The sequence below is a fragment of the Drosophila simulans genome, chromosome 3R (genome assembly GCF_016746395.2).
Source record: "Drosophila simulans strain w501 chromosome 3R, Prin_Dsim_3.1, whole genome shotgun sequence".
Classification (NCBI taxonomy): domain Eukaryota; kingdom Metazoa; phylum Arthropoda; class Insecta; order Diptera; family Drosophilidae; genus Drosophila; species Drosophila simulans.
In genome coordinates, this window is record NC_052523.2 from 15,386,020 (window position 1) to 15,405,181 (window position 19,162).

At 40.6% G+C, this 19,162-nt stretch overlaps 1 protein-coding gene across 1 annotated transcript; it reads left to right on the top strand.

Moving 5' to 3' along the window:
• The first annotated feature begins 9 nt into the window (after positions 1–9).
• Positions 10–711, top strand: LOC6728620 (mitochondrial import receptor subunit TOM20 homolog). The gene has a single exon (XM_002103925.2). The coding sequence runs from the start codon at positions 141–143 to the stop codon at positions 582–584; it is 444 nt and encodes a 147-aa protein (XP_002103961.1). The 5' UTR covers positions 10–140; the 3' UTR covers positions 585–711.
• Positions 712–19,162: the final 18,451 nt, after the last annotated feature.

Consider the following 19,162-nt stretch of genomic DNA (forward strand, 5'->3'; position numbering starts at 1 on the left):
TTGAAATATCTTTCAAGGCATTACCTATCACTTCAGTTTCTACTGAACACATTCTTCAATACACAAGGCAGTGACCCGTTGTCCAGGTTTTGACTTTTCAACAAGGAGAAACAGAAACACGTAAAGAATTAAATTCGAAAATGATTGGAGTCACGGGAACTTTCAAGGTGCTGGCGGCCATATCGGGCTTACTGTTCATGGGCTATTGCGTGTATTTCGACAAACAGCGTCGCAGTGATCCGGATTTCAAGAAGAAGTTGCACGACCGCAGGATCCAACGCTCATTGGCATCCGTGAAGTCAGCGGCATCGGTTCCCATGAGCGAGCGGGACGTCGAATTGTACTTCATGACCCAGATACACAAGGGCGAGACCCTGATCACAAACGGCGATGTTGAGGGAGGCGTGGAGCATCTAATCAACGCGATGCTCGTCTGCGGCCAGCCGGCAAAACTGCTGCAGTTGCTCCAGAGCACCTTGCCCGTGGATATCTTCAAGGCGATGCTGATCAAGTTAAACGCCTACGAGGCCTCGCACCGCTGTTTGCCCTTTGTAGTGGATGATGAGGCTACCAGTAGCCTTTGAAATACTCCAAAATTGATGGTCTCTGTTTTTTCTCGAACAAAACGATGACTTTTTTGAGAGCTGCGTCTGAAGTACCGAAATACATTTCTTTGGTTCACGTATCTCGGGCAAATGCGTACAATATATACTCGTATCTCGTTTTATTCGTTGCCAGGGCCAACTTGGCAAACAATTTGTGGGATGAGGGAACTTTGCAGCCATTAGCCAAGTTGGCAAATTAACGACCTCGATTATAATGTCGAGCGTAACGTTTTGCCATTTTATCTCCGTTTTCATTTTTACCGAAAGGAATTTCTTAGTCCGAACGAGCTGTTCAAAGCTGCAGTCAAGGTCTTTGTCTTATGGGACTTGTAACCATGTCAACGGATTTTTAAATATCTCAGCAAATTTGACAAAATCTATATCTGCATAATGAACACTAATATTTCTCTTTGTTTATTGTTTCACGTTGGCCGCAGTTTGAGCCATTTAACTAGTCATCAAGTCTCAATTAACTCACCCATTCTGGCTTGAAAAATCACTGGGCTTATCAATTCAATTCTCAGCACGGATTTCATCCGACAGTCGAGATTAGCATGACAATTGAGATGTACGGCTAACTGCATATCTGATGTCGATTGGCAAGGGTTGAATGCACAGTGAGCACGAACGAAGTATCCGACATCCCATTTCCGGCTATGCAGCATTTGCATGTGTGCGTAGTTATCTGTGTAGGCATGTGTGTGTTCTGGCCAACAATGACAGGCAAATAAACTGGGCTTCGGGGAATTCCCGCCGTTGTTCTGCGGTCTGTGTGCATAATTTGCCGGGAACGCATAGCCGTGAATTTGTCACCCGGACGCATTTGATTGATGGTCTTGTGGTCCCGCCAATTGGCCAAACTGGCTGAAACGTCTTCTCCCTTTAAGCTGTCGTTTTAACCATTAGTGGCATTTTGATTCTGCTTTGAACCCTGGAGAAATCACGAAGTTAATGTTAAGCAAGGGAAGAACAATAGGGGGTCATTCATCTGCATATACATTTAAACTCTGTCCAACACTTCCCTAGGTCATCAATTTAAGTAAAATATACTTGGTTTAAAAAAATTAAATATAAATATAAATAAAATATACATATAAAATATTCCACTGCATAAAAATATATAAATTCTAGTTTTGTAAAACCCTTCCCTAACCGTTTTATAGTGTGCTTAAGGCTGAAATAAACGGCGGACCATCTGAAAGCAAACAATCTTTTAGCGCCCCTTTGTCAGCATTTAATGAGTGGAAAGTTCAACTGATTCCCATCCGATTCAGGTTCCCATTGACTGTAATTACATAATGACCTTTTGCGGTGCTTTCCCTTGCTGCCAACCATTGTTCAGTAATTACCAGATAAAATAGACAGACAGACGGACGGGGGAATGGCAGCTTTGTTGCCCGGCACTAATTTTCAGGCTAAACATCGGGCTATAATGATTTTTGCTTTGAAGCAGTCCGGCATCAAAGATTTTGCCCAAGACCGACGGCTAATTCAATGAAATCTCCTGGCAGAATACTGAGCAAGAATGTCTGGGCTAAGAACAGTGCTCAATTATTCCATCTCATTTGGAATATTGGCAAATTAAAAGAAGGTAATTGACCTTTTGGCATTTTTCCTCGGAAGTTCCGCAGGATAAAATCAATATAAATCTTTTTGGCAAACGTCAGCATTTCATTAATGTAATTGATTAATTAATTTTTTTTAATTGGTGTACCTTTTAGTTACATGCTTGTATATGTTATTAACAGCTGATTTCTTTTCGAATTCGATGAGATGACTATTAGTAAAAAGATATTAATTAGGCTCACAAGCGTTGAGACTGACATAAATTAATTATTTTACTACAAGCTTCATATTATTTTATTTTTAGATGCTTTCTTTAATGCAGAATTTTATTGCACTTTATCTAACTGGGTTGCTAAGCAAAAGTAGTTCGGTCTAAATGGAAATCGAGACAGCCATGAATATCTTGAACGTGCGTGTAGTGTTGGCAGTCTGCGATGTGGAGCCACATCAAACAGACTAATTGGTTCGGGGCAGCCACAGCGACCAGGAATTGTGGCACGGAGATTTATGCATGGGAGGGGGAAGTGTCATTATCGCCGATGTCTAATTATGCCATGGCGCGCCAATGTCATTAAACATCTCTCCAGATAGGGGAAGACGAAAATGTTGTGAAATCTTATGGTTCAACTGTTTCCATTGTGACTAATATATCACGTATACGCCCTGTAAGCCGTGAAACCTCAGCAATCCAATCCCGAAAATGGCTTTAGCATAGTTTGCTGGGGCACGGGGGAAAACATACCGTGTTTACTCGTGTTTTTTTGTTTTCGGTATTTTTTCATACCTTACGCTTGACTAAACAGAAATTTCCCATAAGCCGTATCAGGCTAAAAGGACGACAGAAGGCAGAGGTACAAAAAAGGATTCAAGGCCCCCGTTGCCCACTTCATAAACCATTTGGCAACACAATGTCACATTGGCACTCACACAAATACCGCTGTCCGTACAAAAACAAGCACCTATAGAACGCTTGCTCACACGCACGGAGACTTTCATTTCCTGTCAGCGGAAGTGGTTGTTGCGTCTGCCTACGTGAGTGTGTGTGTTAAGTTCTATATCATATCCTGGTATTTTTTCGCACGTTTCACAATTTTTACCCTCAGCTGTTTTGAATTTCATTTGAATGTTTGCTTTGCGAGCATTGGGACAGAAAAATGCGACCATATGCATATAGTGAAGAGTAGGTTCAGTACACCGAATGAATTACGTATACGCCATGTTTGCAGCAAAAAAATGAGCCCGCAGCTAGAAGGTTTTCGGCAAACAATTGGAACACAAGCTTCTCGGCAATCCAGAGCGATTTTCTAACACGTTCGAAGCGATGCAAACAAACGTTGTGTGTGCATATTGATAGTTTTACAGCTTACACTTGAAGAGAAGAGATTATTGTAAGCTTTCTTGAAAACAGAGTGTACAAGGACTTACTACAAGAAAACAGATTTAAAGACAAGCACTTTTCTTGCACGAGTTAGCCAAGCAAAATGTTCTATCGCATTCAGACAATTGGAATTTTTAAACTCAGAACACGATTGCTTACAGGACCCTTTTAAGCACACAGAGAGATAAATAACTATAGAAGAATATCTGGCACTGATTTCGTTGAATGAGAACTTTTTATGAATTCTATTTGCTGCCACTTTAATTAAGTATTCCGTCGGGCTTTCACATCAACTTATTGCATTTTTATTTGAGTACTTTACTTGAGCATAACACAAAAGCTACGAGAATATCTCCTATATTGGTTTTTTACCTGAATAATAAACTGGATATGTATGGCTTTCAAGCATTCAACAACTGTCCTTGTGCAGTCAAAACTCGACTATCACAGGCTCACATCATTGTTAAGTGGAATTAGGGGAAGGACTATTTTATTGCTGCAATTTCCACTAAGCCAAAGCCAACAACAGGAATGCGTACAAATATATATACGTATATATATAAATCCTGCCGACATCAGGCGGCAACGCTGCAGATATATTGTTTGGGCCAGGGTCTGTAAGTTTCGAAAAAGGAAATGCACTGGCTGCCTTTACTTCTACCACTTTGTTACTTTTATAAGTATGTTTAAGGTGTGGGCGGGTGCGGTGTTTTCAGAGGGAGCCCAAACCAGATGGCGAAGCAATAGTGGTCCTACACGCTAGTCCTGCCAACACATTGCATTCTGTTTGCACAGCCGCCCAGGAACCACTTGCCATGAAGGCTCTCTCATTGTGCCCCCCACAATTTTCGTGCCACAAGCCCCAAGTCCTGGATCCAGAGCCACGCTGGGAATGTCGTCAAAGGATTTGCGTCACAAGACTTTAACCACACACAGAGCAACAGCTGGGAAAGCAATTTTTACCCAGCCCCAGTACGAATCCTTCGATTCGGCGAAGTCAAAATGTATTGCAAAGGCTTCATTCAGCTGCCGAATGGCAGAGTTTGCTGGAATCCAGCGGAACTTCTTAATTGAGGCCGGCCAATCTAAATAGATCCTTTGACTGGCCGAGCTTCCGGCCCAGTTCCGCTGCCACTTCCACATACCACTCTCCAATTTGTAGTCCATGTGCTGGGAAATGATGGTGCACCTGAGGCCGGACACCACAACGACAATTGGAGTGGCACGAAGATTAATGGCGGTCATCCCTTAGGTCGCAATGCATGAAAAGAAATTTATGTAACGTAAAATCCTTGACGTGGATTTTTACTGACTACTTGTAATTATATCATCAAATAATTCGACTGCCAAATTAGAAATGTGATTTAATATAACTAATAAAAGTGTGTTTTTATAGGGGAATATTCATTTCTCCAAGTGTAGCCCTGCCTCTGACAACATGGTAGTCTGGACTGAAAAGTACGGGTGCCTGGAACCCTGTGGGTCCTGAAAAATGTGCCCGCATGTTTGCAGTGGCTAACAGCGGCTCCAGGGATCCGAAAAGTCAGATGTGGTATGACGAACAGGACATTCAACTTGCAGGGCTCGTGTATTCCAAGACAACGGGTGGCATTCTCCGCAAACATTTGGTGTGCGACTTTTATTTAAACTTGAGTGCCTTGAACTGTAAATTAAAAGAAACTCAACAGCATGTAATAACTGAAAATGATAACAATTTAAACTAATTTCCTTGTGCTTGTTTATAATAGATAGTAAAAATAAATATTTTCCTAATGTTTTTTCCATTTATAAATTTGCTTTTGTGCTTTTTTAAAAAATTTCGTTCTGTTCCTTTTCCACAATATATTTTCAAGCCACAAAAATATTTGGCCTAAAATTAAATCACAGCAAAGATCCTGCCTTATCATCATTCACGACCACACAAAGTCTGGCGCTGTGTGAGAAGTTTAATCAAAATAATAAACTCAGTTTGCTTTCTAATTTGCCATGCAAAAGAAAAAGTTTCAAGGACGAGGCTGGCAGGGCTGGTTGCTTTTGTGCCTTAGTTCATTATCTGCGTCTTTGGAACACCCACCGAATCACAAGCTCAAACACCAAGGATACCAGGATACAAGGATACCTACACCTCTGCAGATGTCTAAACAATATAAGTCGCCTACTGTTACAGTTCATTTGAATGGAAGGAATTTCATACGAAATGAAGGCGGCACGGCATATTAGATTTCTCGTCGCAGAGCGGGCTTGGAAAATTTCAAATGCAAATGAACAGGCAGATGGGAATGATTCCGAATATTTATTCATAATAAACAAGATAACAATAACAATAATGTCACATGATAAGCTCTGTCAAATGTTATCGCTTCGCAGGTCTGTATTTCGAATAGCGACCCATAAATATTTATGATTCTCGGGCCTAGACGGCGTAAACAAATGTATGGAAAAGTTTTGAGCTTTTCCAGGCGCCAACAAGTCGTTGTCCCATTAGAAAGTATTAAAAAGTATTATTTCATTTTACGACTAAATCAACCAAAATCTGTTTTATATTGGCGGCTATTAAAGAGCCATTTCGACTCATTTTATCCAATGTTTTACATTGCAGCCAACAACAACGAAAATTAATGTTTCATGGGATTAGGTTAGGTAACCCGTTAATTATTTAACCGGCTGTTATGGCGGATTTTAAATGGCACCTATTTAATTTGCATTCGTAACAAGTTTTTTCAACCGCTGAACTTTGAAAAGGATTTGCTGCAGCTTAGGTAATTGTGCTAATAAGAACGTGTGCGCAGCTCGTGATTTGTTAAAACTTGAAATCACATCAACGTAATACGATACATTCATTAGCTAAACAAGCACTATAAATGAGCATTCATTTAATTACACAACTGCTGCAAAAGGAGCTCAGTCGTGAGGTTTGTTTTCGGATTAAATATTTACCTGTTTATTTGGTAGGCAAACGAAAGTGCTTATGCAGTACTTTATTTTAAAGCCAAGAAGCTTAGATTGAATAATTTGAATGTAAGAAACGCCGTAATCAAGGGTTTAAGTCTGAATATATATGAATTAAATATAAATATGAATTTTCACTAGAACAGAAAGACAGAAATATGCTGAGCTAGTTGAACGCTCTTAAATATTCAGTGGCCTCTCAGCGCAATCCTCTTACGGGTTTCCATAAGCCATTTCAACGGCCAGGTGACCAGTTGCTTGCAGGGGTCACGTTCAATGTTCAATGTCCTTTTTCAAGGGGTAAACGTGAGCCACATGCCGAAGACAAAGACAAAGGCAGTTGGCTTGCGTAAGTGCCAATATCGTTCCCTGGATTCTCTATTTTCAGAGCTTTAAAATGTGGCAATTAAGCGCATTCTAGCACACAATGCGGCTCTTTTTTGTGGCGTCCCTGCAGGTGGCACATATATCAATTATTAACATGACCAGCCAGAATGTTCTGCCCCCTCGAATTGCAGCGTGTGAATATTGTTTTAATACTGGCATATGCCAGAAGAAGGGTGAAATAATATAGCCACAGTGCAAATTGTGAACTCTGAATGGGGCATAGGCAGTGAGCGGTGGGCAGACAAGCTGGCGGTTCACGTGGCGTATACGTCATGTTGGCTGCCAAATAAATCTGCGCGAGACGGACCTGCGGTTGATTTTATTTCGGTTCACTTTTGTATTACTCCATCCTGTTTGGAGAATTTATGAGCCGAGCATAACGTTGATTTAATATTTATAACAACAATTGCTTTTCGCCCCAAAAGCGGGCCGTCAAGTTTTTTAATGCCTCTTGGCTTGAACGCAGGAATTTGGCAAATTAAGTTTACTTATTTAGTGAATTCCTTCATCCTCACATCGCAGTTTAATGCCTTTGCTTGGGATTTACGGGGGCCACAACTGAAATTTTTATTTTCGGCTTACGCGCTTTTATGGCTCTTGTTGATCATAAAGTTGCTAAAATAATTGAAATGACATGGCTTAAGTGAGTGCGGAAGTTTTGGCCGTTTGTTTTTCCTCTGTCATTGCGTTGGACAAATTTGAGGTTGTTTATGATGCCAGCTATTAGCCATCACAATGCGACTGGGCCAAGATGAGGATGGTGGACAAAGTTTGAAAAACTTTTTGAATGGAACACCACTTTCACACATTGTATACATGCGTGGTAGTTACGATAAAATGAGTGGGCAAACTTTTGCGAACAATTAAAAGGAAATGGTAAGTGGGTTGTGATTACACAAAGCAAATGTCCTTCATGAAAAATGCATTTGACGTTATAATTTATAAGCTTCTATTTATACGAACTTGTTAAATTGGCGTTAAATGTGCTAAAGCTCTGATTTTACCAAAAATACATCAATTTATTTTGATTTTTAAATAACGTAGAGCTTCTTTCGAAATGTGAGCAAACCACTTTATGAATTACATACAATTTTGTGGCTGTCACTAATTCCAATCTAAATCCTTGGTTTCCAGTTCGATCGAAATCCTTGGGTTTAAATACTTCGTTTGATTTTCACCAGAACTGGGCTTTGATACTCTGACGGTCGTCCTGTTCTCGTCTGGTCAGGGAATTCAGTTAAATGTGAAAAATAATTTGAACAAAATCGAAACTAGAAATCTCATATTCAACATTCCTGATTCGTTTGACGCTTGATTGATGATGGCTGGCACAAAACTTTGAATATTTCAGCAACGAGTGCGGTAAGCTGGGATTGAGCTGGAATATTTGCCCAGCCAGGAGAAATTGTGTAGTCAGGTCATCATGTTTTACATTTTATTTAAATAGAAAGCCGCAGGGGCGAGCAATTTTCGCTGGGGACGAGACCCATCGTATTTTACAGCTCTTTGCGGCAGAGAGTTTTGTAACTTTTGCGTAACTTTGTCGTTAATGCTCGGTGCCCATTTGAGTTGTCGGTCGAAGGGGAATGTGGAGGAATATATACATGATGGCGTTGTGTAAACTCACCGTCTTTCCCATTAACGATGCTCTTTCCCCAGACAGGACCTCCACCTGCGTCATCAACAACTTGCGCCTAAGCCATTTGGCCAAAAAGGCAATTAGGTGAACCTGAACTGAGAAACTGAGTGTGTGGAGCGACATTGCTGCGGGATTAGCATGTAGTATTTGGGCCAGATGGGACCGCCCAGATTCGTTTACACGAGTATGCAAATTTACGCTGCAAACGTGACAAATCGAAAACAAACCACACCGCAACGCAGCGCACTTACGTACATACTAACTAGTATGTATGCTTGGACAGGAAAATAATTGACAAAGCACCTGAGATTGCCTCACGTTCGAGGTGTGTTTTGCCAAGTTTAATGGGGCGATGTTGTGGGCGCTTTCAACAAGTGTTGCATCAATTTTGCTCAAGGTTATGGACAATTGCCTTTATTGAAAGTCCTTCTAGCTGCCATACCACTTTGGCATTTCCTCCGTTTCCAAATTTTAATAATCTTTAGAAACTTTCCTAACTTTTTTATGCACAACATATATTTTTTTTCATTCCCAACCCGGCTGCGACCTCAACAAAGCAAACTTGGCCCACAAAGGTTCCTGGCGACAGGAGCAGCCTTGAAAGTCCTGCCGTAAAAATTTGAACAGGAAGCCGTTGAGCTGTGAGACCAAACCCGGCAAAGACACCAATTTTTTTGCTATATACATACAGAAAAAGAAAAAGGCTTGAAAAAATATGTATCTTAATAGAATTAATTGAATAACTGAAATTGCATCGTATTATCCAAAAGGAGAAAATCTAACTGAAATAATACATAAACTATGTTATTTTCCGCTAACATTTTACCCTTAATATTGCTATGCTTATGCTAGTTTCAATTTCAAGTTTCTATACTTAATTTTGTTCAGTGCAGCATCCCTACCAACACTTCCATCCTGTGGCAGTTCCCTTTCAAAATTTCTCCGCCAGACGACACACCGTCAAATCGCCGGCAAAGTCGACATAATTCAATTTGTTCGGCCTGCTGAAAGCTGGCTGATATTTTACGAGGCCCCTCGAAAGGGGAGCACTTTGAGCCCCCCGAAAGCATAAATTAAGCGTTTTAACTGCTTTTCCCTGTTTCCAAGTTAGGGGTGAAAGCCGTTGGGCGGGAAAGGGTTAAGTGTTGGGCCCAGTCTCGTTTTGTTCGACACGCAATTTGCGTTTTTGTGTGATTGAAATGGAATGCTTTGTGCCGCGACGAAGTCGTAAACTTAATTTGACAAATTGCGAGCTTAGCGGGCAGGAAAAAACCGCCCACTCATATGTCAGCCTGCTTTTTATACTCTACTCGGTTTTCCAACGCTTTTTCGAGCCCGTCACATAAGCGCTTTAATTGCGCGCCTTTTGATGGGATCATAAAAAGGGCAAACGATCCGAATCGGAATTGTATGTGCCTCCAAATGTGGGTGCAGTTTTCGGCTGCGGAAATGTGTCGCCAGCTTGTGATATTTCATAAAAGGCATTAAATGATATAATTCCCGCACATGACAAGTGAAATTGCTAACCGAGCAATGCGTATCAAAGCGGTTAATAAAGGAATGAAGTTCTTTTGGAAATGAAAAGAGTCACGTTCCGTAAATGTTTCCCCCTGGTGATAACGCAAATTGATTATGAACTAAAATTGCAAATTTATGCAGTCATGGCTTCCAAGGAAAGAGGAAATTGTGAACTTTAAAAGACACAAGCGGGCATTCGCCCAGCATAATTACTATTTAAGGCATTTTTCATTAACGCGCTCTCCTTTTCCTGCTTTTCACTTGGACTTAAGGAAAAACCCATGGAAAATAGTTGCCAAAGAGAAGCGTGAAAGTATTAAATGGCCGGAGGGACCTTTCGCAGTCACTCACTAATTCCAACAAAATGTGGGGTTTTCTCATCGCCTCTGGCTGAATTTTTCAGGTCGGAACAGCACTTGTTGCACTTTAGAACACGAAAGGCAAATAAATTCTCCTGCTAAGACCCTCCTAAATATATAAACAGGGGTCAGCTGGCTGAGGAGCTTAAAATAACAAACATTTTCTAGACTAATTAGTAGAACGGCCAAGAGGTCATTGAGTGTGAGCCAGGACTCTAAAAACTAAAAGGATACTGTTGTCCGAGCAAGAGCTTTTGCAAATTTAATTAGCCAAAAAAGACGAGATGTTAAGTTCTGCAGTAGGAAGAGTAACTGGAAAGAAAAAGAGAGAAAAAACTGCTCTTTAAACATGGTAATTGAACTTCCTAGACGCACTCTTTAATTGAATTTGCTGAGCCATTTTTTCCAGTTTGCTTCCACTCCATTGAAGCCAGATAGGCAGATAGCTATAGCCCAAGTCGAAGTTGGCCAAAAAGAACCCGTGTTACGTGCTGATGTCCAAGCCATAACACTTCAAATGTAATGGCCAGATCGATGGGCCAAACACAGATAAACTGACATGGCCAAATGGACTGGTCAATGTCTAGCTGAATGGGCCCAAATGAGCCCTTTTTCTTTTGGCCAAGTTCCTGCCTTTAATGCGGCTGTCTGTCAGAGAAGCCAAAATGTATACCGAAGATAAATGACCACCGAGCAACAACCAGAGGCACTGTGGCCAACTTTTAGTGGCGGGCAACAAAACTTGGTCAAAGTCACAGGCCATAAAACCCAAATCGTCAGTTAATTAAGCCTTCAGTTGTCCCAAAAGCACTTCTCACATGGCCGAACTTTCGACCAAAAAGTTTGCATTTTAATTAGACCCGACAGTTGTCGACGACACTTGAACTATGGTATTTCTAGGAATCGTCTAACAAAACAGGACCATAATCAGATTGTGGCTAAAAGGGGAATTTAATCCACAGCTATACCGAAAATAAAGGCAGAGATTGTTCTGGATTTCAACAGGATATACCGGCGGAGAGTTTTATATTTGGCTCAGCAGAATAATAGCAAACATTTCTGGCTTCCCGACCGTAAAGTGTCTACTTGCAAACAAAGGCGTTGAGGAGTACAATTCGTATCAAATAATAACAAGAGTGAACCAAAAATATAAACTGCTGTTGACGTCAACAATGTCGACATTAAAATGCAAAATACGAGATGGCAACCGAAACGAAAAAAAAAATCAAAGTTCCGGGATTCTGTGATTTCTTTGATGTACATATTTTTGGAGCTTGTTAATGAAGACTAAATTGTAAATGTATATTTGCTTATGAAATTGAGAAATTTCAGCCCACAAAAAGTGAGACTGGGTGGAAGAAGGTTAAAAATGTGCCTAGTTAGGCCGAAAAAAGAACTTGATACGTGCGTGAGCTGAAAGGAAATTGATTTGATTTCATAAATTCAAACCATCTTGAGGATTAGACGAGAGCAATTGACAGAGAAGGAATCGTTTTTCATTTCTTCAGTTGTGTGTGTAATTCTACCCCTGATTAATATAAATCAAGATTATAATGTCTATTTAAGGCGGCCAACAAAATAAATTTAATTATTTCCACATTACTGAATTTCAAGACAAACATTATTGCCTCTGTGCCATTTCCTGCGTAAAGGATTCCAATTCAATTTAATTTTTTCTTGTCACTCGGATTCATATTCTGGTTAATTCGCTTTTGCATAAATTCCGTATCACTTGTTTGCCGTTGTGTTTAATATTTGCATAAATAGATAGAGATCTTACTGCGAAATTTTCATAAGTTGACGAGCAATGTCAACAAAGCGAAAACAAAACTGAAGGGAGAGTTATGGAAAAATATAACAACATTTCAACTATTTATGTGCTATGCACTTGAAGTGTAATTAAAGGCGACATTTTCAGAAGTTTCAGGGAAATACTTCAAGGAAAAGCGTGTTGCAGCGACACTTCCTAATTGAGATTCCATAACGGTTGCCATCATTTGCACAGTTAGTTAAACAAGGGGCGAGCAAATTTTCCTATTTGTTTAATGTCCTGCGTCGATTTGACAGCAGCTCTGGGCTGTTTCCTCCGTAAATCCTGCGAAAATTAGAGCACTGCTTCTGTCCACCCGTTACCGTTTCCCAGCCACGACTCTCCCCGGCCGTGGATCACGTCGGAATGGCAAATAGAAAAGGAATTTCCACGCCAGCCTTTCAATCTGGGCGATGCTGGTTTTCCATTGGCTTTTTTCTAATACGCCGGGAGTGGCGCATGTTTGTAATTGCTCAGCGATTCAGCATTTAAACGCATTTTGCCCAAATCAAAGCGTGCTTTGCTTTGACCTCTGACCTCGTCTTCGGGTAATGGAAAAATTGAATAAATAAACGGAATTATGCAAACTAGAGCCACCCTGAGGGGTAATTATTTTCACTTGGCACGACGCCTTTAAGTCGTTTCGATCAACAATTAAATTCAGACCAAATTCGCATCTTTGCGTGTTTCGAACAACGGTGCGTATACTTCATCATCTGCAGGCCGTAAATCAAACGTGGCATGATGCATGCATATCCTGTGGCAGCGGAACAGGATATGTGGAGGACTCTCGTCCTCCAGAAAAATGTGGCAGAAAAATCTGGCCCAGACGAGGTCTTATCAGTTTTCTTTTCGGACACTCGCCACAAGCGCAGATTAATTGAAATAAAGAAATAAATCATTTCCATGCATATTTGTTGTTCCCCTATCTTATAGTAGTTTTAAATACCCACAATAGTTTGGTTGTAAGGCTTCTTAAATAATTTAGTTTACGCTCTAAGCATATGTTTTCAGAACACTCCTTGCAAAAAGAATAAAAAAGGAACCTGCCCACCCACTCCGGACGAATATCGCCTTGACATTTAAGCCTGCGGCTCAAGTCGGCACCCATGTTCGCATATAAATAAATAATGAGAAGGGAAACCGCTGTTCAAAAGGCAATTGACTGGAAAAAGGTGGTCAGGTCCGATGTCCCAAGTCAAGTGATTGTGCAAATGTTTGGACATCGGTCAGGTGGCCTCCGACTCGGTCCGTCTGCTGAATCGGCTTGTTTGCTCCCCCTGATTTGAGTAATATTTTCCATGTCCGCAGGTCGACAGCCAATTTTCTTGGCCTTTGCGGCTAATCAGTGACACGTGCTCACTTGAATGTTCATTTTTAATTTCCGATGTCTAAAATGTACAAAAGAACATTTATTGATTCTTTAAAGGACTGCCACTTTGCCCTATTCAAAAAGTTTGCCAAATAAATTGAAACCTATAAAAAGGATTATTCCTTTTAGCGATCTGGCTAATTTTGTATTTCTTTTCGTATTTCACTGTTTTATTTAAATAATAATAAGATGGCATTTAATATTAGTTAAAAAGCATTCGAAATACTCCAAGCTAATTTCACGCTGGAAAACCTTGAGTTTTTACGTATTATGAGTAATTCAGTTAGAGCGCGGTTTGATAGTTTCTGGTGGGTGGTGGAAAACAAGTAGCTAGAATCTAGATTTATTTCATTAATATTTACACACGACTTTCCACTCCGGAGCAGCGCTCCCATCGGAGATCCTGTCCTGCGTCCGGTGCAGTCAAAAGCAAAAGGGTGAACAAACACCGAGCGCTGTTAGCAGTTATTCATTTTCAGTTTTCCCTGACACAAGTTGGCACGTCATCAACACGGACACACATGCCTGACGCATCTCATCGCATCCCATCCCATCCCAAATCCCATCCTATTCCATCTCGATGGCGATGGAGGAAGGATGCTCGCTGGGATTGCGTGCGACGCTAGAGTCTCGAGGGGAAAGTTGCAGATGCAGCATAAAATCCAGTTCTCGCCTTTTCCAAAATTCTGCACGTTTTGTTTACACTTGATTATTCCGTATGGGTTGACTTCCATGGCTGGACTTACTTTCGGACCCAGGTATTCTATGTGTTTTTAAGGTCGTTTGCTCTTCGAAACTCTGACAGTTGTGTTGTGGGCGAATCCGTTATCAGCAATTAATCATAAAGTGGTGGAGGTTGGCAACAAATAAGCCAAACACAACCTCAGAACTAAAAGGACCTCCAACCACAATAGTAATAGGAAGGAAACTTTGTCTTTGGCGCTGTTAGCACTGGAAAAAAATTTTTAAAAATTTAATTTAAACATATTAACGCTTAAATTATCCAAATAATTATGTTATTATAATAAAAAAGCAATTGGTTGAGATATCTGATATATCTTTGATATTATTATAACTTTTTATAAAATAAATTATAACTTTTGATACTTTTAATTATGTGTAATCGGGCTCATATATAACAATGTAAAAGATGTATACTTATGTAGTACAAATATATAAATAATATATATAGCGCCTAGTTAAATATAATAATTGAAAACTGTGCATTTTTGTTCCTTCCCATAAAACATCGCAATTTTCTTAGAATTAGCCAATGGCAGCAAACAATTTCATTTATGATTTCAGACTGCGTTTTTCCCTCAGTCATGGCCAATGGAAATTTATGGACTATTCCCGGCCCTTATCAAATCGGGTTTGTTGGAGGGTCTTAGTTCTTTTTGTGGGCGGCTGCGTGGGCGTGGCAGTCAGACGGACATTGCATTGTTGCCGACAGTTGCAGCCAAGCGAGTAAAATGTTTAACAAGCGCGAAATTCGCGCAAAGCAAAGCGAACAGAAGACGACAAAGACGAAGAGATAAAATGTTCAGCTTTCCCTTCTCTCATTCTTTGCTCCTTTTTTCGTCCTTAGTGATTTATTTTAGGCTGCTTTTCTATTTAGTTACCCTGTAATGCATATTAAGCCCAAAAACTTGCATTTTATGACCTATAAAAAGTTTTATTTATAATAATGAAGAGGTAATTAAAAGATATTATTTTAGAGCTGTATTAACTAAAGTTTCATGTGTTTTTGAAATTAGATTTTTGTTAGTAAGTATCAACACTTTTCAATTGGCCAACAGTGATGGTCGTTTTTATTTCTGGGTCACAGACCGAGGAGAGTATTTAATTAAATTTTGGTCCTAGTTGCTTACAACAGCCGACGCTTCGGTAAATCTTTTTATTAACTCGCAGTCAGACAATGAGAATGTATGTTCCTGGGTCTGACAACTTGATAATCTTTGCATGGCTGAGGAGTTGGAAAACCCTCATCCAGAAGCGCCATGTGGCAGAATTTGATGAAATATAAAACTTCAAAACGAGTCTGACAGCTGCTGACATTGCGATGTCCTCTCCCCAGTGCCTCTGTATGTGTTTCAAGCGTGCGTGTGTGTGTGTGTGTCAGGATTAAGCTGGCGCATCATTAAACAGACGACTGCACATTGCGCATACGTCACGTGGGCCAGAAGGAAAATATGTAACGACTTTTGATATATTTCGTACATGTTTATAAAGCAACCTCTTATGCGATTTGTCACCGGCGAATCAGCTGTCATCTTAGAGGCATTCAAATGCTTAACAATTAATCAGCTTATCCCCGACTGACGTGAAATGTGATTGGCAATGGAAGTTCAGGGCCAAAAACTCATTTCAAGCCCTAAGAATTCCCAGAACTGCAGTCAATACACCTTGTCAGTGCCTTGATGAAAAGAATGCTTTGAGATTCACGAGTCATTGCGGAATTTCCAAAAATAAATATTTCATCGCACAATCTCGCGCTTTTTCGTTCATGTTCCAGACGACATTTGACCCAGGTCCGGCAAGTGAAAATCTGAAGTCTGAAACTTTGGTTCATGTTAAAAATTTCTGTGGCAATAAGTAGCAAAATGGTGAATAGTAAAATAAGGCCTTGATTATTTAGCACAAAAGGTAGATACATATATTAACTTCGATTTTCGGCGCGGACGGCGGGACAGTCGGCGGAACAGGTTCGTCCGTTATGGCCATAAATAGGGGCAGTTACCAACGTTCCGAAATTGAAAAAAAAAAAAAAAAAAATTAATATGCTGCCACCCATTGAGAAAGCATAAGGCACATAAATATAAACTCAATGGACCGCCCGCCGAGGAACCCTTCAGGTCCTGTGAACATAGCATTTACGTGGGTGTGTGGACGACAATGTTACTAATGTATGTATATTCCACTCATTATTCTGCAATTGAGGCTTGGACAGTGTCCATTGGACACCAACACCCGCAATCCGCACTCACTCAATTGATATGCATGTGTTTGTAAATTAGCAAACGAACAATTCAGAAATGGGAGCCTGCCAGTCATGTCCTTTAAATGACTTTCAGAACGATGTGTTAGTCAGTTGTGTGCATGATTAAAAGTCTTAATTAAATATTTCGTCCCGATTAAGAATGTTTTCGTTTACTCAACAAAAAATATTCAAGTACCATATATTTAAAATTTTAAATATTTTATCAACCTAACATCAAAAGGACCACAAACTGCATAAACTTTTTACCTTTGCCGGCAGTGAAACTATACCAAATTTAAAGTTGGCCAACAAGAGACCGGATCGACATCACTGGATGGCGCTACGTCCACGCGTGCCATCTATCCGGCCATCAATTAAGCCACAACAGCATGGCATATTCGAAGTATCCGGAGAAGGCTAAATAAAGCTGTCATCTCCCAAATGTCAACAAGGTCATTCCGAAACGAGCGAAATGGATCAGGGTACCGAGATCCGGATCGGACCCACATATCGGCGCACCGCAATCCCATACACAAACAAGAAATCTCCGTCCGTCGGTGCTTAATTAAATCTCATCGGGCAAGTTTATTTCACTTTCTCCATCCTGGCTGTCAAATTAGGGCTTCATGTGGCCAACTCCCGAAAACGCCAGCGGCTGTTGCACAAATTTGGGTTTCGCTCTGGCTAAAACTAATTTCCACTAGATGATGTCAAGCCATTAAGTTATATTTGGTCAGCTGGTCGGAGTGGCGACCACTACACAAATAGTTGAGTTAAGCTGTCCATGACAGCGGTCGTGAAAACCCCAGGGTCAAAGTCAAGTCAAGGGGCAAAGTTCACTGAGCCCATTCGCAGAACTTGTTGCATACTTCATGGAGCACCCGTTGACATGATAGGTGATAGCTGGTAAAGGGGGAAAAGGCGTGGAAAATTCCAAGTGCTCTTGAACATAAAGTTTGCTAATTGGACTCTATGCGCGGGGGGCCTACGTTGAATTTAGTATGAGACGCTTCTACTACGATTTGCGGGGGTGAACTCATTAAAGTTAAACTGCAATTATAATTAAAAGACGCCAAGGAATCTCTGCTGGAGGTTTATGCTACATATTACATCACGTACTATATTTTGTACTAAAAACCATGCTTTAAAATGTGTACTTAAAGCTATAAAGTTCAGTTAAATTCTTGCCATATGGCATACAGTTTAGTCATATCACTACAAAATAAATAAGCATAGCTTTTCAGTTTTAAGCTGAGCCGCATTCACAACAGGATTAAATCTGATCCTCAACCCACCGACTCTGACGTCAATGATGAACGTATTTGCCCCTGGCAGCAACTGAGTTTTTATTTAACCATACCTCCCGAAGTCAAACAAATAAAATGACAAAATGTTCTGGATCTGGCCTGGCCTTATTTAAGCCTCTCGACTGGCAGGAGTGTTTTAATTTGTCAACCCCTGTATCGGGACTTGTCGCCAAGCCTCAGCAAATCTCACCTGCCAGGTGGAAGGACCAGCTGAGTGCCTGCCTACAGCTGATTAAGCTCATTTATCAGAAGTGAAGCCAGCCCAAATGGAGGTTCCTCGAAGTGCCTCACTCGGCTCAAGAGTCTGGCAATTAAATGGCCTAAACTGGAGACCCAGAAGTCGCCTACGGCATTCGCACAGTAGGGAAAGTTGAAGTCAATATTGATATTCATGTTGGGAATCCGAAATTCGCCTACCAATTCCCAAGGAACGAGGATGCCACAAGGAGGGCTTAAAGGCCAAGGCATTTTGGTATTTGAAAAGTTTGGCGCGCATCAATTTGGCAAGACAAACATATAATCGTTAAAGTTTTAATTGTACTGTGTAAATGATGTTTCGCTGCCATCTAAATTTAGATTGAACAAAGTTTCGATATATATTAACAAAGTTTGCGTTGCTCAAGAGGGCGGAATTTAGTTCGTATTGATAACATTCCGCAAATTTAATGAAATTATCACCGAAAACTTGTGTGTACAGCAAACCCCAAGCGGTTCATATGGTGTGTGCTTACTTTCTTCAAAAATATTAAGCCAACATTTTACTGAGGAGTGTGCCATAACTTATGTAAATGATTTAAAGATACACTTTTTGAAGTCAAAGTAGTGTCCCTGAGGAGTTAATGCCCCCCGGGAGAAAGTGGCTTTCAACTTTCATCTACCAGCTACTGCGTCTGTCTCAAGGAATTCTGTTCCGACGTTTGTTGAATAGTTGGCAACTTTCTTCAATTCACCCAGACCCATAACTTGACATGAGCACAACATCCCTCCTCCAAGTTCTGCCCTCGCCAGACATCTGGAAACTATTGACGTGTTCCACTTTTTATGGCATGCGCCTTCTGGGACCTATGTTGTGCACCCATCCTTCATCTTCCTGCCGTTGGCTTATTACATCGCAAAGTTGATTTCACGGCATTCTTGCGGTGAATCCTACTCGTTGTCAAAGGGAAAAAATCCTGCAGCAGAGGATCTGACAACATACCATAACACTACTAGTGTGGAAATTTCTTTTCATGAAGATATATTAAAGATTTTTAAATGATTTCTTGACTTTTGGTTTCGATGTGAGGGATAAA

Bases quoted from the DNA above. Each gene is read 5' to 3' on its own strand.
- LOC6728620 (XM_002103925.2), top strand. From the start codon at position 141: ATGATTGGAGTCACGGGAACTTTCAAGGTGCTGGCGGCCATATCGGGC.